Source organism: Panthera tigris, chromosome D3, assembly GCF_018350195.1.
Source record: "Panthera tigris isolate Pti1 chromosome D3, P.tigris_Pti1_mat1.1, whole genome shotgun sequence".
NCBI lineage: Eukaryota > Metazoa > Chordata > Mammalia > Carnivora > Felidae > Panthera > Panthera tigris.
This window is the reverse complement of record NC_056671.1, coordinates 21,837,468-21,859,915: the sequence shown is the minus strand read 5'-3', so window position 1 is coordinate 21,859,915 and position 22,448 is coordinate 21,837,468. Positions and strand designations below refer to the sequence as shown.

Here is a 22,448-nt window from a genome sequence, read left to right as displayed (position 1 = left end):
TTCACAACTTTTCCACCAGGGGGCACTTGAAGGCTGGATGAATTTAGATATTCAAAAGGAGGGTGAATACAGAGAGCCCATGAGCTTCTCTATAACCCAGAAGTACTCTGTTATCTTTCCCTACTCCTTTTTGAAAATCTTTTTGATGCATCTAGATGCAAAGCAAAAGATGCGGCAGGCCTGGAAGTCCTGGATGATCTACGTGGTTTTTCGGAGAACCAAACTTCAGATGCAGACCACTGCCCTGGAGTTTAGGCAGCGGAGTATTTTATGGTGAGTGTGTTCAATTGCTCTGCAAATCAGCAGCTATCATTTGACCTCTGTTTTGTATTATGCACATAAATACCCACCTTAGGGGTGCCTGGGTGGCTCAGGTGGTTAAGCATCTGACTCTCAATTTTTTCAGCTCAGGTTATGATCTCACCGTTTGTGAGATCCAGCCCCCTGTTGGGCTCTGCACTAACAGCATGGTGCCTGCTTGGGATTCTCTCTTTCCCTCTCTCTCTGCCCCTCCCTTGCTTGCTCTCTTTCTCAGAATAAAAAAAAACATTTTTCTAAAAACCCACTGCAGGGTGTCTGGGTGGCTCATTCAGTTAAGTGTCTGACTTCAGCTCAGGTCATGATCTCACAATTCAAGGGTTTGGGCCCTGCATTGGGCTCCACGCTGGTGGTGTGGAGATTGCTTGGGGTTCTCTCTTTCTCCCTCTCTCTCTGCCCCCTCTCAACTCATGCTTTCTTTTTCTCAAAAATAAATTAATTTTGTTTAAAAAACCACCTTAAAACAGTGTTTCAAACATAGTTGATCCTTAAATAAATATTTATTGACAACTTGTTCAACTACACTATCAGGTTTTCACATAATCAGCAGTAACAGTAATTGAGTACTTACTGTGTCTGAGTAAACACTGTTGTTTGTGTGTTAATTTTTTAATGTAAAGTCTCATTTCATCATCACCATAAACTAAAATAAGTACTGTTTTTGTAAATATTAAGATACACAGAGTCCAAGGGCACCTGGGTGGCTCAGTCATTTGAGTGTCCGACTCTTGATTTTGGCTCAGGTCATGATATCACAGTTTGTGGGTTTGAATTCCACGTCGGGCTCTGCACTGACAGCATGGAACCTACTTGGGATTCTCTCTCTCCCTCTCTCTTCTCTTTCTCCACTTGTGTGCACACCTGCATTCTCTCTCAAAGTAACTACATAAACTTAAAAAAAAAAAAAAAAAAAGATAACACAAAGGGTCTTATAAAGGTTGAGTAATTTGCCCGAGCCCATATAAGTTGTAATTGGTAAAATAGGGCTCAGCTACCCATCTTTTTGATGCTAAAGCCCATTTTTGTAACTGCCCTATACAGCATTTCATCAGCATTGTCCACACCTTGGAGGGACATGAGTTAGTTGACTTTGAAAACCAGACATGTATAACAATGAGCTGCTTTTATAGTGGGACTGATCCCACTGAATGTTGTCTCTGGTTGGTCCTTTAGGTGTCCTGAATGGCAGCATATTAAAAGCTCAAAAGAGGTGGACCCTCTGATATAGATAAGAGCAGAAGGTTTGCAGCTAGACTGACTTGAGCTCAAATCCATGTTCCCACATGTATAGTTGTGTCCTTTCACCTCCACATTTCACTTTCCTCATTTGTGAAATAGGTACACCTTGAAGTGTCTTTCAGGGTTGTCATGGGAGATAAATATGATGACATCCGAAGTATTTAGCATGGTATCCAGAACATCAGTACACCTAAAAATTCTTTTTTATTTTAAATAACCTCTTTAAGTTATTTAAAATTTATTTGGCAAATATTTTTGAATGCTTAATAAGTGTGCATTTCTATCAGAGTCTATGGGGGATGTTTTTACATAATTTTACTTATTTACGGGGCTTAAAATGTTCCTAGTCCTGTACTGGCTGCTGGGACTGAATTCAGGCAACTTGTAATCCCTTAAGTGCTTATAAAGGTAAGTAGTAATGTAAGATAGCTTGAGATTTTGAAGTGAGTGATGCTGCTAAGCATGGCCCAGGTTAGGGCGACATAAAGATTTTGCTAGGTTAGAGTGACCAAAGTGAGTGCCTCTGTAAAAAGCAGAGGTTGCAAACTCTCATTTCCTCATTACTGTTTTCCTACAGCTAATTAGAAAATAAGCAGAAAGGACGCCAAGACTGGAGATCTAAAAGCCATGTTTTTTGTAATTTGTTTTGTGAAATCTCCTGATTTTTTTTTTTTATGTTGGCAATAATTCATATTTTTAAACGTGTGTGGTTCCAAATAGAGCATGTCTGGAGTTTCTAAGACTGGAGCTGACCTTAGGAACCATCAGTTTCCAGCCCTAATTTAGCTGTTCTAGGACTGCTTCTCGTTTTGTTTGTTTGTTTGTTTGTTTTTTTTTCCAGCAGTGGCTCCAACAGATGTCAGTCGAGATGGCACAGTGAGGGAATAGAGACTTGAGACGAGGGTCCAAGGCCCAGCCCTCATTGACCTTCTCTTTTCTGAGTGGCTTTTTTTTGACTGGTTCCATCTTTGCTTTGTTCTTTGACAGGGTGTGGTGGAGCCACTGGAGGCAGCAGCTGGGATGGGTCCGTGTGGGCCATGCCCTCCATGCATCAGCTGTGAAGCACAGGGCCCTGAGCCTCCAGCTGCAGGTGAGTGCAGCAGACTTTGGCATAGGTGTCTTCTGTCCATGTTGTCAAACCCACAGCCACAGAGGGCAGGGTTGGATTCCCAAGAAGGCTGGCCATCATGCTGCTGCCTCTCTTCTAGGCCCTCTCTGCAGCTAAGGGGGTCAGGGGCGGTGGACGGGGGTGGAGGGCAGAAGCAACATAGAAGGCTAGGTTCAATGGATAGAGGCTGCTATTAGGAATATGCTAGGGTCATCTGGGTGGCTCAGTCAGTTAAACATCCGACTTTGGCTCAGGTCATGATCTTGTAGTTGGTGAGTTCAAGCTGCACACCGGGCTATGTGCTGACAGCACGGAGCCTGGAGCTGCTTCAATCCTGTCTTCCATCTCTACCCCCACCCTCCCACTCAGGTGCACAGGCACACATGCACTCTCTCCCTCTTTCAAAAATAAAATAAAAAACATTTAAAAAATATGCTTAAATGTGATTACCAATGGTTTGTATGGTGCATTTGCTAATCATGGAGCTGGAAAGGCATTTATGAATTAGTTACAAATATGATTAAAGAAACAACAGTATATTCTTTATTTCTTTATTGCTGTTTTCCTATAGCAAGTTAGAAAATAATGAGGGCAGAAAAGAAACTGAGACTGTAAAGAAAACCTGACTTCTAAATACAATTTTGCTTATATTGAGGTTTCTTTTGAGGATGCCACTAGCTTTTGGCCAGTAATAAAGGCCTAACGTCTGTACTAAGACTATGCTGTGGTGAAGCTTTCTTATGACCTTTGATAGACTCCGAGTTTCTCTCAGTTCTTTGGTCTGCTGAGTACTTCTAGGGCCGCCATGTCAGTTATAGAGAATAGAACAGGGAATAGGGAATAAAAAGAAGTGACCTTTACTATATATAGGAGTAAATCTCTTTTTAATCTGACAACATGTTGCATCGTCAGTGCAAAGGTGTGCAGTATATGGAAATCACATGCAAATAGCATATACAATCATCTAGGTCAGGGGTCCACAGAGTGGCCCACATGTCATATTTGGCCTACAGTCTGTTGTAAATAAAGTTTTATTGGGATGCAGTTACACCTGCATTGTCCAAGGTTGCTTTCAGGCTACAAGGGCAGAGTTGAGTAGTTCCCACAGAGACTGTGTGCCATGCAAGTCTAAAATAGTTATTAATTGACTTGGAAGAAAAAATTTGCTCAGGGCACCTGGTTGGCTCAGTTGGTTAAGTGTCCAACTTCGGCCCAGGTCATGATCTCTTGGATCGTGAGTTTGAACCCCATGTCGGGCTCTGTGCTGACAGCACAGAGCCTCTGTGTCCCTCACTCTCTGTCTCTCCTCCTCTCACCTTTCTCCCAAAGAGCCACTCCGAGAGCCTATAAACCCATTCTGCTGGTGCTATTGCTCAGAACACTTCAGAATTCCCTTTTGATTGTTGTCTTCAAAGCTTGCAACGACAGATTTGACTGAATAGTTTTAGTGAGAGCAGGTTTTCATGGTTAGTGGTTGGATTTAACGTATAAAACAACCCAAGGTTGGGGCACCTGGGTGGCTCAGTCGGTTGAGCGTCTGACTTCAGCTCAGGTCGCAATCTTGCGGTCCGTGAGTTCGAGCCCCGTGTCAGGCTCTGGGCTGATGGCCCAGAGCCTGGAGCCTGCTTCCGATTCTGTGTCTCCCTCTCTCTCTGCCCCTCCCCCGTTCATGCTCTGTCTCTCTCTGTCTCAAAAATAAATAAAACGTTAAAAAAAAAATTTAAAACAACCCAAGGTCATTCAGAGTCAAATTCAGTGAAAATTATGAATCATCAAGATCATATTAGTATATACGGGGCACAGGGTGTCTGGGTAGCTCAGTCAGTTGAGCATCTAACTCTTGATTTCAGTTTGGGTCATGATTCCACAGTTTAACAGGCTCTGCACTGATACTGTACAGCCTGCTTGGGATTCTCTCTTTCTAAATAAATAAATGAACTTAAAAAAAAAGATATTGATACGGACCAAAAGCTGTGTGAAACTCTAAGACCAGATTTTATTATGCAGATTATGAGTAATAGTGCATTATGTCTAGTAAGTACCATATGGTTTACCAAGAATTTATACTTAAGTCATTTCTTTTAAGCCTCATGACATCTCTGAACTAGGCAGCATAGACATCATGAGATATGTGAAATTAAAAAAAAATTTTTTATCAATTTGTGTACCTCAAACATAGAAACACTGAATATAAAACCTTTATAAAAACATGAGCAGATACCCAAGTAACCACTACCCAGATTTAGAAGGTGTTCGCATTTTCCATACTTGTTCAAACACTGCTCAAGCCCTGCTCTTCCTCCATTCTGCCACCATCCATCCTCAGAGATGTCCCCTGCACTGATACAAGGTTATCATTCCCTTGTGTTCTTTTTCACTTGTAGAAATGTGTGCATACATACCACAAAGAAGAAATGTTCTGGTTTTGTGTAGTTAGGAAATTGATGAATGGTGTCATACTGGGCATTACTATGCAGCTTGCCTTTTTTATGCAACAGTATATTTTTGAGGTGTATCCTTGTAGGTATGTAGAGATCTATTAACCGTACACTATGCCATTGTATGAATAAGGTGCACTTTATCTGCTTCAATAGTAGTCAGTATTTATGCTAATGATGGACTATTGATTACTTCTACATATTTTCAATTACAAATGGTTCTGCAGAGAGCATTTTTTTTTTTTTTTTTTAAATTTATTTTTGGGACAGAGAGAGACAGAGCATGAACGGGGGAGGGGCAGAGAGAGAGGGAGACACAGAACCGGAAACAGGCTCCAGGCTCCGAGTCATCAGCCCAGAGCCTGACGCGGGGCTCGAACTCACGGACCGCGAGATCGTGACCTGGCTGAAGTCGGACGCTTAACCGACTGCGCCACCCAGGCGCCCCTGCAGAGAGCATTTTTAAACATATATTCTTGTGCAAGAGTCTGAGAGATTCTGTATTCTGGTTCCTGGAAATGACCTTGTTGGTTCATTGGGTATTCATCTCTCTGTCCTTATTAAGGATTGCCCAGTGTTGTGCCAATTTAAGTGCTAACGTTTCAGTTCTCATTTCTTTCTGCCTCCTTAGCACTGTGCATTGCCAGACTTGGTCATCTTCACCAATTTGATAGGTATGGAACAGTAATTCACTGTTGCTTTAATTTGTGTTTCACTGATTCCTGGTGAGGCCCAGCATCTTTTCAGATGCTTGTTTGCATTTGGGTTTCTGCTTTTGAGCTTGTTTACATTCCTCACTCTTTATTATGTTGGGTTATTTGACCTTTTTTTTTTTTTAATTTTTTAATGTTTATTTTTAAGAGAGAGAGAAGGAGATAGATAGAGCATGAGCAGAGGAGGGACAGAGAGAGAGGGAGACACAGAATCCTAAGCAGGCTCCAGGCTGCTCAACGCGGGGCTCAAACTCATGAGCTGTGAGATCATGACCTAAGCCGAAGTCTGATGCTTAACCAACTAAGCCACCCAGGCACCACCCCCCTTTTTTTTAAAATACTGATTTGTGGACATTGTTTTAGATTCTGCTTACTAATCTTTTGACTGTTAGGGGTGCCTGGGTGGCTCAGTTGGTTAAATGTCTGACTCTTGATTTCGGCTCAGGTCATGATCTCACGATTTGTGAGTTTGAGCCCCGCGTCAGGCTCTGTGCTGACAGTGTGGAGTCTGCTTGGGGTTCATTCATTCATATTCTCTCTCTCTCTCTCTCTCTCTGTCTCCCTCCCTCCCTCCCTCCCTCTCATCTTCTTTCTCCCTCCCCCCTCAGGAATAAATAAATAAATTTAAAACAATAAAAACCAAAAGCTAATCTTTTTTTTTTTTTTTTTTTTTATTTTTTAATATATGAAATTTACTGTCAAATTGGTTTCCATACAACACCCAGTGCTCATCCCAAAAGGTGCCCTCCTCAATACCCATCACCCACCCTGCCCTCCCTCCCACCCCCCATCAACCCTCAGTTTGTTCTCAGTTTTTAACAGTCTCTAATCAAAAGCTAATCTTTTGAGTGTTATATACTTTACACGTACTTTTTTCCAGCTTTTTAAAAATTTTTTTTTTGCTTTGCCTATGATGCCTTTTTTTCCATACAGATATTATTAATTTCACCCTAGCCTAATTTATTCTTGTATCTTATGGGTTGGTCTTTAATATATTTTGGGTTTAATTTTATAAATTGTGTGAAAAGGGTCTTAATTTGTCATTTTCCATATGGATAATTAATTGCTGCAGCACTATTTGCTGATTCATCCATCCTTTATCTTTTTTTTTTTTTTTAAGTTTACTTATTTATTTTGAGGCAGGGAGGGGCAGAGAGAGAGAGAGGGAGAGAGAGAGACTCCCAAGCAGGCTCTGCGTGGGGCTTGATCTCACAAATTGTGAGATCATGACCTGAACCAAAATCAAGAGTCAGATGCTTAACTGACTAAGCCACCTAGGTGCCCCAGTCCTTTATCTTTTTTATATGATTATTAATCTACTTTCACTATAAAGTCCCAGTTATTCATGGGTCTGTTCTGGGCTCTTCATTCCATTGGTCTGTATTTCTCTCTCTGAGCCAATACCACACTATTAATTGTGATTGAATAAAGCAGGTAAGAAAGACTACCTAGGTTTCTACCTCAATCACCTATTTGCTTTGTACCTTTTAATGAGTTACCTACCGTCCCTGTACCTTAGATTTTTTTATCTGTAAGTAGATAATAATAGTGCCTACCTCATAGGTTTGTTGAAGATTAAGTGTGATGATACATGTACTAGGCTTAGAGCAATACCTAGAATATGGAAAGCTCAGTAAGTGTTAGCTGTTTATTACTGTTTCTACTTTTACGAGCTATCTCTTAAGTCTTTATACATGAAAAAGGATGACCTGTTTTATTCTCGATCTTTGTAAAATCACCTTACCTATTCTTTTTACTCTTTCTTACTAATTTTAGGATCAACTGTCAAGTTCCACCTCTAAGCCTACTAGGATTTTTACTATAACGCACTGACTTTTTACATTAGATTGGGGAAAATTGTCATGTTTATGATACTGAGTCATCCCGTCCATGAACTTGATCCGTCTTGTGATATGTTGATGAGCATGAGAGGGAGAGTAGGAAGGATTAGGTCATGAAGTACATAAGGAGGCAGAGACTGTAGGTTAGGTCTTGCAGGCTACGCCCATGAAGGCTTTGGTTCTTATTCCAGTGGAGGTAAGAAGCTGCTGGCTTTGAGCGAGGGTGATATGATCACACTTACTTCTTAATGGGATCCCTTTGGTTCATCATGTGCTGCCTTTTGGGAAGAAAGAGAGGTGTGTGTGTGTATGTGTGTGTATGTGTACACACGTGTGTTTATATTTTTGAGAAGAACTAAGGGAAAAATAAGCCCAAAACTAACAAAAAGTGGTTACCCGTAGGGGGTCTCAGGGAATAACGTGGAAACAAAATATTTCTGTGATTTCACTTTTTTATACAATTTTAACTTTGAACCGTGTAGATATTTTATATAATTAAAAAAAACCACCCAAGTGAATCAAAAAGGAAAAAAAAAACAATCCCTAGAATTTTGAGGCACACTAAAACAAACTTAAATTTGTAGCCATGACTATACAGAGAAAATAATTACTTCAAATAACTTTAAAATAGAATATTTTGACTGTTCATCCCTAGTGGGATGCATTCTAAGGACACAAAGAACTTCTAGGAAATCCAAAACCCGCATTCAGTAGTCTTATTGTTCATGGCAGGTTTAGAAACTATTATAGCTACATTGTGAAATAGAGCAAATGACTATGGCAGTGGCATTGGGAATCATGATTTTCACTTTAAAAGAAAAGATTACAAATATAAAAGAAATTAAATAAAAAGCCCTGTCATCTGAGATTGGAAATGTAAATATCAATATGGACTTAAGATGTTTTTTAACCTTAAAAAATGTATTTCTAATTCTATTTACTGAAAAATTAGAAGCAATGAGTAGCGAGAATGTACGGCATTTAGCATTCCCAGTGCCCAAGTTATGGTCTCTGTTATGTCCTGGCTGAAAGGAACTGAGGCTTTTTGGAGAAATGGCTGATTCCAGGTCTAGAGCAGGATATGGACATCATAAGCCCAGGATATATTCTGCTGGAAAGTGAGGAAATTAGCAAAGGCTAATGGAATTGTGTCAGAACTCAGCCAAAAGACTCATAGACTTACGATAGAACAATTGGGACCTCAGAAAGTAATGACTGCAGTGAATGAAAACACATCAAATATATAAAAATCCATGCATGTATAATGGGGGAGGAGGAACTCACTGGTCACATATTTGGGTTGTTAGAGCATTTACTCAATTAGAAAATTAATGAAAGCCTAGGTGTCTCAGTTGGTTAAGCATCCGAGTCTTGATTTCAACTCAGATCATGAGTGAGTCCCATGTTAGGCCGAGCACTGGGCATGGAGCCTGCTTGGGATATATTCATTCTCTCTCTCTCAAAAAAAAAAATAAAATTAAATTAATGAAAACAAAAAATCAAGCATTTTCCCTGCCTTTCCTGTATAAACTATATCTTTGCAAAACCAGAGGGTAGGCCTCTTTACAAAATTCCAGTTAGTAGATGCAGAAGGATTACTAGAATCAGAAAATCAGTTTTGCCACCCCTAATGAGAAAATGGATCTAAGCAGCAACCACTGACTGAGAAGACCATGAGGAAAAGTAATGGAGGGATCAGGCTAACTTCATCCGAAGCCACTGACAGTCTTGACATGGCTAAAACTGGGGCAGCCAGCCATGACGTGCCTCATGATGCGAGGTAGTGGGAGGCCCCAGCACCACTTGAGAAATGTTCTTGCCTAAAAATTTGAACATGACTCCAACCAAGTCTAACATGAATCTAACTATCAGTTCCCAGGAAATATAGGGATCAAGGAGAAAAGTCAAAGACCCTTGCTGAGACAATCAGCCAAATCTAAAATGTGGGACATGTTTAGTGTCTCTGAAAAATTGGTTGCATGAAAGAGGAAAAGAGGCAGGAAAGAAAACTGTCCCATAAAAAGGAGAGATTTAAGTGACATAACCAAAATAAACCAAAAAGGATCGCTCTGGCTATGTAACCAAACCACGCAAGTGTTCATCCATCCAATGCACAGCAAGCCAATAAAAACTGATACCAAACTTTTGCTGTGAAGAAAGATAGGCTACTTATTAGTGTGGCACCACCCAGGAGAACGAGAAGGTAATGTTCAAAAGTCCCAAACTGTTTTGGGCACCTGAGTGGCTCAGTTGGTTAAGCATCCGACTTCAGCTCTCTGGGCTCTCTGCCGTCCGTGCAGAGCCCACTTTGGATCCTCTGTCCCCCCTCTCTCTGACCCTCCCCTGCCTGTGCTCACTTGCTCGCTCTCTCTCAAAAATAAACATTAAAAATAAATAAATGAAACAAAAGTCCCAAACTCTCTAATGGCTTTACAAGCAGGGGTTTTTAAAGGGTGAAAATTCAGGGTAAGGGTCTCAGGGTCTTGGATCACACTTGATTAGAGTTAGGTCAGCTATCACATTTCCTTCCTTGATCATCTTGTCCCTTTTGGCATCTCCCAGTCTGGTTTCAGTGTGATTGTAGTGAGATGGTCGTTCTGCTTCAGGGACGCGGTCGTTCTGCATTATGGGCCTGGAACTGCAAAACATTCTTAGGGATTGCATTAGCTATGTCATCTCTGGAGTACAAAGGCAAAAGTTCTACATCCTGTGACTATCACTAAGCTGCAAATTATTATTTTTTTTCTGGCAAACACAGCACATTGTTTTTGTTATCTCAGGCAGAACAGCATCCCACAGAGTTGTTGAGAGGCAAGTTTATGTTACTCCCTGAGGCATCTTTACAGGTTTTTTTAAATAATAAGTAGGGGCTACGTGACTCTGGTCAGAGGCAGCTAGAAGCCATATGTCTAAATTGTGGGTTCCAGGGAGGCTTGCATCCCTGGTTTCAGCTGTTGTGTTAAGAATAGACCATAAAAGATCAAGAATGAAAGCAGGGAGAGCAGTTAAGAAGCTATTACAAAATCCCAGGTGGGATTCTAGACAAGGAGGATAGCAAGATGGTGTTGGATTCTGGGTATACCTTGAAGGTAATGCTGACAAGACTCGCTAACAGATGGTTAAGACGTAAAGCTTCAGAGAAAGAGTCCAAGGTGACTCCTAGGTTTCTGGCCTAAGTAACTGGAACAGTGGAGTTGCCATTTAGTAAAATGGGGAAGATGGAGGGGAGTTAGCTCCATTCTGAGCTTTGTGTCTTCAGCCTATATTATAGGCCTTTTGAACATCCTCAAGGAAATGTGAAGGAAGCAGTTGAATATATGTGGAGTATGGAGGGCAGGTCCAGACCTGAGATGTAAATTTGGGAGTTCTTGGCATGCAGTTGGTATTTAGTCATGAAACTGCATCAAAGGACAAAGGGAGTGAGTATAGCTTGGGGGGTCGTGGGGGGAGGGCGATTAGTCCCAGGACTGAGCCTGGGAGGAATAAAGGCGAAGGTAGCCTGGAGAATCTGCAGGCCTGATTGGCCATGTCAGATGCTTCTGGCAGGCCAGGGAAGGTGAGGAGTGGAATTTGACCTTTGGATTGAGCAACGCGGAGATCATTGATGCTCTTGGTAAGAGCAGTTTGGTAAGAGCCTGATGGGGAGAGGATTCATGAAGGCCTTCCTGGGAGAAGAGAAATTAGAAAATAGACCCTTCTTTTGAGGAGTTTGGAAAGAAAAGAACTCCAGTGTTAGCTGGATGGCAAAGTGGTGGTTTGCTTAGGAATCTGATTTATTCCTTCCGGGTAGTGTTTTTTGTGACAGTAATCTTTTCCCCACAGCTTTTTATTTTTGACAAACACCAAATGACAGATACTATATTCTCTTCACTGGTTTATCCTATTGCTAACATCTTCCTACATTTGCTTTCTCTAAGTATATCAATATATTTCTTTATATTTTCTGAGTCGCTTAAAGTTGCAGACATAAAAGTTTACCCTAAATATTTCAGCTTCTATCTCCTACAAAGATGTTCTTCTAGGGGCGCCTGGGTGGCGCAGTCGGTTGGGCGTCCGACTTCAGCCAGGTCACGATCTCGCAGTCCGTGAGTTCGAGCCCCGCGTCGGGCTCTGGGCTGATGGCTCAGAGCCTGGAGCCTGTTTCCGATTCTGTGTCTCCCTCTCTCTCTGCCCCTCCCCCGTTCATGCTCTGTCTCTCTCTGTCCCAAAAATAAATAAATGTTGAAAAAAATTAAAAATAAATAAATAAATAAATAAAAAAATAAAAAGATGTTCTTCTATATAATCACAATATCATTATCATATCTAAGACATTCAATATTAATATGGTAATATCTACAATACAATTCATATTTAAACCGTAGATTATTGCTATTTTAGTGTCAGGTCCAGGGTCCAGTCAGAGGTCATCTGTTGTTTTCGGTTGTCATATCCCTGAAAGGATTTGCGTTTTAGGATTGGAGAAATAATAGCACATTCATACGCTGATTTTAAAAACCTAGTAGAGGGTGAAAACCAATGATGCAGAAGGGGGAGAAATTGCCAGTGATGAACCTGAGAAGGTGAGAGACATGGGATGTATCCATAGTCAGGGGTGAACTTCTGATGGAAGGGAGTATGGTACTTTATTCAGAGTAGCCAGAGAGAAGGCAGAGCCTGTGGGTAGGTGGGTAGGTAGATGTGAGAGAAGCTTGAGAAAATTCTCTTTTGATAGCTTTTATTTTCTTGGTGAAATAGGAAAAATGGTATTCAGCTGAGAGGAAGGAAAGGAGAATAGGTGTTACAGGTTTAAGAAAAGAAGGTATGGGGGCGCCTGGGTGGCTCAGTCGGTTGAGCGTCCGACTTCGGCTCAGGTCATGATCTTGCAGTTCACGGGTTCAGGCCCCGCGTCGGGCTCTGTGCTGACAGCTCAGAGCCTGGAGCCTGCTTCCGATTCTGTGTCCCCCTCTCTCTCTGCCCCTCCCCTGCTCATGTTCTGTCTCTCTCTGTCTCTTAAAAAATAAAATAAAAATAAAAAAATTAAAAAAAAAGAAAAAAAGAAAAGAAGGTATGAAGTTGTCATCTGAGACTGTCATCTTCAAACTAGAAACTAGGGCATGCATATAGCTAGGCACACATGAAGACTTTGCTAAGGGTGCACAATTATGGATAGTCTTGAGGGAATCCTTTTGTAGACCCTCAACTTCTGCAGGTCACACTTCCCAGAAACTAATGTGCCTGAGACGATAGGCTTCCTCCCACTTGGGAGAGAAAGGCAGACCCTCGTCTATCCCAAATCTAAATTAAATATATCACCCCTTGGATTGTCACAGCTTCTTGTCTGTTCGTTGATTTTATTCTATTCCTCTTTTTCTTTGTTGTTCTTTTAAAAAATTTTTTTTTAATGTTTATTTATTTTTGAGAGAGAGACAGAGACAGAGCATGAGTGGGGGAGGGGCAGAGAGAGAGGGAGACACAGAATCTGAACCAGGCTTCAGGTTCTGATTCTGAGCTGTCAGCACAGAGACTGACATGGGGCTCGAACCCACAACTGTGAGATCATGACCTGAGCCATAGTTGGACCCTTAACCCACTGAGCCACCCGGGCACCCCTCCTTGTTCTTAATCCAGAAAATAAATTACTTTCTGGAAGTAGAATGTCCTTCTTAAAGAGCCTTTCACTGCAAATTTCTATAGCTCATGATCCTGCTTGGGAGTTGCTACTTCCTTGTTTCTAGTTTTAGCTTTGTATCTCAGTTTCTCTTTTCCCTCACCAGTACTTCACCTCTGTTTGCCTGCCTCTCCTTTGATTGTTGCCTTTTCTCTGGTTTTCAGGCTTGGTCACAGTGGCGGGAACAGCTCCTGTATGTCCAGAAGGAGAGACAGAAGATGGTCTCCGCAGTGAAACACCATCAGCATTGGCAAAAGTGGAAATCCCTGAAGGCCTGGCTTGGATACCTGCAGGTCCGCAGAGTGAAGAGACAGCGGAAGGGTGAGCAGGAAGTCCCAGGCTCCAGAGACAGAGGATCATGTCACAGTTTACAGTCTTCTGCCAGTGGTGCTGCTCTTTATTAGGAGAGATATAACCAAAGGAAAAAAAAAATAGAGATAACCACATTATGCCACAAATTTTGGAAAAAAGAGATTGAGGAGGAACATACATCATCTTCAATTCACATTTAAGTTATTTCCTTCTGGCCTTTTCCACTAAAAATATTTTTTTTTCAACAGGGTTTAATTATTACATAAATACTGTGATTATTTATGATTAATAGGATACATACAACTTTGTATCTTTTTCTACACAACTAAACATTTTCCTATGTCTTTCAATATTCTTCATAAATGTTATTTTTTTAATGATTGTCTGCATTTTGTAGGATGGCTTACCTTAATCTATTTAGCCACTCTTGTATCTATAGATATTTGGATTGTTTCTACTTCTCCCCAATTATGCAACCCATGTGATTTAGGATATTGAGGGTTTTTTTAACCACTATTCTCATGGTTTAGTTTCCCAATTAGAGTTCAGAAGTAATAACACACTGACCATGATCGTTGGTACTTTCTGTACTTTGGTTTCTGGAGCCCACACAGAAGTGAGTCAAGCAGCATGCTAGACAGGGCTGGCTTTCACCCAGGCCTCCCTCCTGGGCTGCCAGGCCAGCAACTGCCTTTTGGGAGAGTTTGAATGTGTCTGTCTGAGGATAATGAAGGAGACCCACTGTCTGGTTGCCCAAGCCTGGAAGGTGAAGGCATGAAGCTATTTAGCATGATAAACTGTTATTTAGGCACTGACTAATGTGCCTTTCTTTACAACATTTGAATTCCAGGACCAATTCCCTTCCACTTCCTGGACTTCAGTTCATCAGGCCATTAGCTAATTAGTATTAAAAGCAGGTGACTGGCAGCCAGGATCAGTCTGGCTAAAAGCTCGAAAAACACCTTTGCCAGCATGGTGACCAAGTTGTGTCATTGAGTCAATCCCTGAAGTCCCACCCAGGAGACATCAGTAAAGAGGCAAATGTGAAAGAGTCTTCTTTGAAAGCAGCCGCCACCATTCCTGGTCATCAGTAGTTAAGTGGAAGCCTCAACTCTTTAATAGAACTGATTTTGTAACATCCTCCTCCCTAAAATTACAGACCTTTTCTCTTTCCTTGGAGAGAAGAAGTGTAGCTAAGGGCTTCCAAATTACCCTCCCCTGCCTAAAAAAACTTTTATTTTAGAATTCTTTGTAAGAACATCCTCGAATCCCTGCTGTCTGCCAGTAGTAGGGTGCAGCTTATCTTAAAGATGCTTCCAGCTCATCTCTCAACCTTGCAGGGGGCAGCACGTAGTTACTTTCTTTGTTGCAGACATGGCTGAGCGATTCCACCGGGTCACTGTGCTCCAGACACACTTCTGTGATTGGCAGTGGGCCTGGGAACGGAAGGAGAGTTTGTATGCTGTGCACGCACGCGTGGAAGGGCTGGCCAGGAAGATGGCAATGCGGCGGGCCTTTACTCATTGGAAACACTGTATCCTTTTCAGTCACCCAGCCCTATCCATCACCACAGCCAGGGCATCATGAGCTCAGCAGCCTTTGAGACAAAGGGCAGGAGATATTTGGAAAACAATTACTGACAATATAAGGTGGTCCTGATCTCTGTTTTCTTTTTAAAAAATTTTTCACTGGACATGTGCTTACAAAAGAGTATGTGTAGTACACATTAACAGTTTAATGAATGGTATTAAAATACTTATGTACCCACTACCCAACTCAAAAATTAGAACCTTGCTGGGGCGCCTGGGTGGCTCGGTCAGTTAATTGTCCAACTTCGGCTCAGGTCATGATCTCACGGTTCGTGAGTTCGAGCCCCACATCAGACTCTGTGCTGACAGCCTGGAGCCTGCTTTGGATTCTGTGTCTCCGTCTCTCTCTGCCCTTCCCCCACTCGTGGTCTGTCTCTCTCTCTTTCTCTCTCTCTCAAAAATAAATAATAAAAAAACATGAAAAAATTAAAAAAAAATTAGAACCCTGCCGATTTGCTAACACTGTTCATCCTTGATTGCATTCCCTTTCCTCCCCCTCAGTGGTAATCCCACTATCCTGAATTTTATGTTGCCATTTCATTGCTTTTCTTTACCCACTAGGTGGTGGAAATAGCCATGGCTGTGTGTTTCTTGGCAGCCCTAACATTATGATCATAGTTTCCATTTATTGTGCTTTACCATGTACAGACTATGCATTATCTGTTTAACCCTCATAGCAACCCTGTGGAGTAGATGTCAGTATTTCCATTTTATAGATAAGGAAACCGAGATTCAAGGGGGCTCAATTATTGTCAAAGTCACAGCATATCATTGGGCAGAGCCAGGAGCTTTTAACCCAGGCATTTGACTCCGGTGATTTGACTCCTGTGCACATGTCCATAATCACTGCCCTCATTACAGTATGTGCCCAGATGTGCAGATTCAGTCAAGGAGGTGGGGCTTGAGCTGACTTTGTCCTCAAGGATCGCCTAGCAAAGTCGGGAAGAGTGTTTCAGGTGGAAGGAATGGTGTTTACACATAGATGAAGAAAAGATCCAAGGGCAGTGACAGGGATCTGTTACAGAGCTGTGGGGGTGTGGATGGCTGTTGGGCAGTACAGGTAGATGCAGGCTAGGGAACAGCTTGTAGAGCCCTGGATGCAGTGGTCAGGAATTTGGGCTTTCTCCTGATGGCGCTGGGGATCCTCTGGAGGTGTTTAAGAAGAGAAGTGATGGAGCAGGTTTGTACTTGAGAGGTCTGGATTACAGGGCAAAGCTGGCACGAGGAGAGCAGTTACATGAGACTCTCGCCAGTCTGTGTGAGGAGCAAGTCAGATGCACTGCAGGGCATCAGGAGTGGGAACAGAAAAGCAGGAGAGATTTCAGAGGAGACCAGATGGACTTGGCAGCCCAGTAGATGGAGAGAGTGGGAGGACAAGGTTTGAAAATAACTCCAAGGTTTTTAGCTGAAACATCTGACTGGGGTTTTGGTGCCAAAACAAAGGATGCAGGAAGACAGGAGAGCTTTGGATAAGGTTACTTGCAAATGTTTACTGCAATTCGTGGCAATTTATCTCAACTGTTCTTGCCTGTCATCAAATGGGCATCAGAAGGGAGAAAGGCAAGGCCAACTGTTTGATAAGCAACTCACACAGTTTCCCTTTGCCTCCTCCTCTTCCTGGGATCATCAGGAGGAGGCAGAGGTGGACGTAGGCCACCTGGCATGCCTATTTTCCCTCAACCCAGGACCCTCCCGATGGGTCACTGGGTTGCAGTGTGCTGGGGTGGGAACACTTTTGAGATGAAAGGCCTTAACTCCCTGGCGGATGTGCTGCTGTGCACTGAAGAAGCGGCCCAGTGGAAGGCGGCAGAAGATCACAGCAGACACAGCTTGCTGGTGAGAACACGGAAGCCTCTCAAGGCCTTTTTTTTTTTTTTCTTCTTCAGGAACTGCCAAAGTTTTAGTGTTTAATCTTTAACAGCACAACTGACCAAGGTCCAAGATGTGACATTACCATGTTTAAAAAACTCTATAAACTAATTATAAAAACTATAAACTAATTATATAGTATGTGATAAGAAGAAAGCACATTTTGTAATAGAAAGCCTATCTACACATAGGAGTTGCTTCAAAACCATAGTTACCAACCCTGCTTAACCATCCACTTTTGGGGAACCCAGGCCCACATAATGCTCTTCAAGTATATCTGGTTGTGGGATTAGCTTCACTCAAGAAGCTCTGTTCCATTGTATGTGTCCCTGTTTTCATTTTGGATAAGAAATGGTAATGGTGTGGGGTCAGAGGGTCTGGAGTTGTAAGGGAAACTTGGAGGTGATCTAGTACTGCACTTTTTTACATGGTGGGCCCTCTTTTTCTTCTTTTGTTTTTAAGTACTCTCTACTACACCCAATATGTGACTTGAACTCACGACCCCAAGAGCAGGCCCTCTTTTTAATTGTGGGAACCTAGTCTGTGAAATCAATCAACGTAGAAATTCTGCGGATGAAGCAGAGTCTGGGGAGTAGTCCCTCTTCTGCTGCTCTTCCCAACCCTCACCACATAAGGAGATCTTCAGACACTTTCAGGAGCCTCTGGGGTTCCACAGACCACAATATGAAAACCCCTAAACGCTTCACTTCTGTCTCAGAAAACTGGAGCCCAGGGCATTGGAGAATAGGCTTTGCTTAGGTGACATGTGAGGCAGTATTGCTGGAGCTGGAGCCAGTCTCGCATCTTGCCCCTACCCCTACCCCAGCCCCCCTAACTCACCAAGGCTTCCCTCTCCTCCTTTTATTCTATTCTACAAAACTACTTTCTAATTGTATAAGTGTGCATGTTGACACCCCCTCCACACACACATGGCTTGAAAAAAACACACCATAAGCTAAAAGTCTGTCTCTTTTTCTGAGAGGCAAAGTTGATGTTTTTAACCTTTGTCTGTAGTGTTCCCTCTGGGCCATGGTATCTCTCCTGGTCAGAGGTGAGGGTGTGTTTGTTCTTGTGCAGTAACAGTGGACAGCGGAGGATCAGTTAGACAGCTATTTATTAAGTGCCTACTGTGTGGGCTGGCTTGTATCAGACTCCCAACTGAATCTCAAAGCAGAAAGGATCCCAGGGACATGGGAACAGCTGTGAATATCCACGACTGAGCCTCTGGCTTAGCTGCTCTTACTTTTACAGATGCTGCTGATTTGTAACTAGTTGTGTCCTTCCTTCTATTCACAGCACTTCTGTTTTCGAGCCCTAAAAGACAATGTGACCCACGCCCGTCTCCAGCAAATAAAAAGGAACCTCGCTCACCAGCAGCATGACATAATGGTGAGGGTCATCTGTATGAAGGGACCTCTGATGGCCATTGTAGAGTTTTGTCCAGACTTTTTAGACTCCAAAACCTTAGTGTCCATTTTCTCTAGTTAGCCATACTGGCTAACTCTTGGTTTTCCCTAATCTCATTTTGTATCTGTTTGCTCAGAAACTTGATAGCAGACTCAGAGGTCAGGCTCCTGATCTAGGGAATACACTTTGAGTCTTGCATTCCAGGTGGTGTTTGCACTGGGAATCTGTTGTCTTCAGTGGTTGGTTTACCTGAGAGCAACAAACATCCTATCTCTACTTATAGATTGCGTTTCTGGGTTTAGGAGGATGGGGTTTTTTGGTTTTGTTTTTCATTATGAAAATGTTCAAACATACAGAAAAATATAAAGAACAGTATAATGAACATTTATATACTTACAATCTAAATTCAAATATTAGCTGATTATTAATATTTACATTTTTTTGCTGAATCATTTTAAAGTAAATTACAGACAACATGAAACATTACGCCTAAACTTTTCGGCATGCATCGCCCAAAAATAACATTTTCCTTCATAACCACAATATCATTGTCATCCTTAATAAAATGAACAGTAATTCCCTAATTTGATCCAATGCCCAGCCAATATTCAGATCTTCACAGTTGCCCTCAAAATGTCTTTATAGATGTTTTTTTCAAACCAGGATCCAATAAAGGGTTGGTGACTCACTATATTTGGTTATATCTTTAAGCCTCTTAATAACAGCCCTCCTCCTTCTACTTCTTTTGTTTAACATGTTTATTTTGTAATTGTAGTAAAAAAAAATAACAAAATTTATCATCTTAACCACTGTCAAGAGTACAGTTCAGTGACATTGAGCACATTCCCATTATTGTGCAACCATCACTGCCATCCATCTCCAGAACTTTTTTCATCTTGAAAAACTAAAATTCTGTCTCCATCAAACACTAACTTCCCACTCTTCTCACCCCTCCACCCCCAGCACCTGACAACCACCTTTCTCCTTTCTGTCTCTATGAATTTGACTACTGTAGGAACCTCATATTTACAGTACATGCCCTTTGTTTGTTTTAGCGTTTATTTTTGAGAATCGGAGACTGAGCATGAGCAGGGGAGGGGCAGAGAGAGAGGGAGACACAGAATCTGAAGCAGGCTCCAGGCTCTGAGCTGTCAGCACAGCTGAGATTATGACATGAGCCAAAGTCAGATGCTTAGCTAAGCCACTCAGGTGCCCCCAGTACATACCCTTTTGTGACTGACTTAGTTCACTTAGCATAAGGTGTACTTTTTTTTTTCAATCACACTGATTTTTGGAAAAGGAGGGCCAACTATTTTGTACAATATTCCATACTCTCGATTTATCGGTTTCCTTGTGATGCCATTTCATCTTTTTTTAAAATATTGTTCGTGTAAACTAACGGTTAGATTTAAGGGCTTGATTAGACTGAAGTTAAACTTTTTTTCTTTTTTTTTTTGGCAAGCCTATTTCATAGGCAGTAATATCTGATAAGATCAGTTTTAACTTTTAAAATGGCATTGTTGGGGCACCTGGGTGGCTCAGTTAAGCATCCGACTTCAGCTCAGGTCATGATCCCATGGTTCATGAGTTTGAGCCCCGCATCAGGCTCTGTGCTGACAGCTCAGAGCCTGGAGCCTGCTTCGGATTCTGTGTCTCCCTCTCCCTATCTCTCTCTCTGCCTGTGTGCCCCTCTTCTCTCTCTCTCAAAAATAAAACAAACAAACAAAAAAAGATAAAATGCCATTGTCTTCTATGAGGCCCAGATGAGGAATAGCTTCAGCTTCTTCATTCTGATTTCCATAAACTGGAAAATCCATCTTTTTGCCTTTTATGTTGGCCCACAATAGCTCTGTATAGCTTAGCTGTAAATATTTTGTAAACCTGTTATATGTTGGGTACTCCTGGCTAAGGTAATTCCTGCTTTGGGGGAACTTGTAGTCTTTTGGGGTAAGGATTTGCTAATAGATTAAGAGAGATCATTTTACCTTTTGGCTTAATAAACCTCTGTTTCCTTCCTGTTTTACTTCAGCTGCTGCACAGGTTCTGGAACCTCTGGCAGTCTCGAATTGAGCAGAGGGAAGAGAGGGAGCAGCTCCCCTCACTGCGTGCTGCCTGGGACCACTGCAGGTAGGAACTCTGGCCTTCTCCTAGGGCTCTCTGGGGACTGACTCGCTGCACTCCAGAAGTGAGCACTTATTGTCCCTGCATGACTAGGCAGATTCAGAAAGGCCCTGCTATAAACCAGCAGTTCCTGAGCTTGCATTTTCCTTTTAGCTCATCAGATGAGAGGTGGAGTGAAGATGTTTGTGTTGGTTCTTGGTCACCATAGTTTAAAGTATGTACCTGCTGGTTCTCTGCCTCAATCCTTCAGGCTGCAGTGACGTTCACATCTTAGAATTCATGCATTGGTAGTGTTAAAGAGAAGGTTTAGGCGAGTGAGTATTTGTGGCTTGGTCTTGAAGAATGCAGAGAGTGTCTTGAGTTTTTTGGAGTTAATTATTCAATTAAAATAAATAAGCACTACATGTCTGTGAGGAATGCAGGTATAAAGTGAAAACTGAAAGCTCTCTGAATCCCTCCAATTCCTAAGTCCAATTCATTAGGTTCTTCAGAGGGAACCACTGTTCACTTTCTTGCTGCCAGAAATGTTCAACGTGCCCTCCTCCCCAGTAGTATAATCAACTTAATTCGCATAGTTGTAGGTCCCATTTTGGAGCACTTTTTTAATGAGTTGTTGAGAATCTCATTATTTAACTAAATTTGGAGTTATCAGGGTCTGTCATTGCTCTAAATCCTGGTTTACAGAACTGAATGTGGTTCTCACTCTTAGTATCACTTTTGTGAAAGGAGCTTGTCACAGACCCAGGTGGTCCTACACAAGCCCCAGACTAGTCATAAAACCAGAAAGTTCAGGATAGTTAGGGGATTTCATATGTATTACTCAAGTTCCAGAGACACTGTGCTTGGTGATCTACTTAGGTTTGTAAGAAAGTTGTCAAAATTTGGGGGCAAGCCACAGCCCAAAATCGGGTTGACAGATTTCATGTTGAATAATAGGTTCTTATTTCTCTCTCTCCCAGAGTGAAACCCATGGGGTGCCTTTAATGCTAAGATGTAACCACACCCAGACTTTCCAGTCTTAAAAAAACAAGCAACATTTTTATTTTTATTTTATTTTATTTTATTTTATTTTATTTTATTTTAATTTAATTTAATTTTATTTTATTTTATTTTATTTTATTTTATTTTAATATTTCATTTCATTTCATTTCATTTCATTTCATTTACTTACGAGAGTGAGTGTGCATGGGAGCAGGGGCAGAGCAGAGGGTGAAAAAGATTCTTAAGCAGGCTCCATGCTCAGCACAGAGCCCGATGCAGGACTTGATCTCACAATTGTGAGATCGTGATCTGAGCTGAAATCAAGAGTCAGACACTTAACCAACTGAGCCACTCAGGTGCCCCCAAACAGCATTTTTAAGACCCAAAGCCTGAAAGTGCAATAGGCAATACCTTGGTGTTATGTGTTTTATTTCAGAATAACGTTGCTATGCAAGTGTATCAAATTGTGGTTACTGTATACTCAGAAGAGACGATACAAGCAGGTATGGAGTACTTCATAGTAGATAATTCCACTGGGTTACATTCTTGGATCCATTTGCTTTGGAAAGATTCTTGGAAAAGACCTATACTAAGGGGTCTTAGTGTTCTGATTTGGAAGAGGGGTTGCTGTAAAAAGCTCAAAGGTATTTCCCCCAGATCCCTCTAGTGACATTGGAAAGTTTCCATAAGCCCCATTCCTTCATCTGCTGGGAAAACGCACATGCTGAGAGTGATGAGCTCTTAACCAGCCATTCCATTCACATCATTACTCACTTATTATATTAGGTGGCCAACCTTCAGGAAGTACTGGAAAAGGTACAGAACGTAAGTGCTGTGTCTGAGCGCTAAACAGTGTGAGACC

The 22,448-nt window shown here is 41.8% G+C and overlaps 1 protein-coding gene across 14 annotated transcripts in view; it reads left to right on the top strand.

Moving 5' to 3' along the window:
- Window positions 1–22,448, top strand: part of SFI1 (SFI1 centrin binding protein) — a 106,290-nt gene that overhangs the window by 52,912 nt on the left and 30,930 nt on the right. For 10 of the 14 annotated variants that reach the window (XM_042961430.1, XM_042961426.1, XM_042961428.1 and 7 more), the window contains 8 exons: window positions 156–273; window positions 2,545–2,647; window positions 13,472–13,628; window positions 14,992–15,153; window positions 16,974–17,044; window positions 18,374–18,466; window positions 20,514–20,611; window positions 22,023–22,089. In XM_042961430.1, the coding sequence (XP_042817364.1) occupies window positions 156–273; window positions 2,545–2,647; window positions 13,472–13,628; window positions 14,992–15,153; window positions 16,974–17,044; window positions 18,374–18,466; window positions 20,514–20,611; window positions 22,023–22,089 (869 nt within the window). The remainder of the gene's footprint in view (window positions 1–155; window positions 274–2,544; window positions 2,648–13,471; window positions 13,629–14,991; window positions 15,154–16,973; window positions 17,045–18,373; window positions 18,467–20,513; window positions 20,612–22,022; window positions 22,090–22,448) is intronic. The other 4 variants (XM_042961434.1, XM_042961429.1, XM_042961433.1 and 1 more) reach the window with 1 other exon arrangement.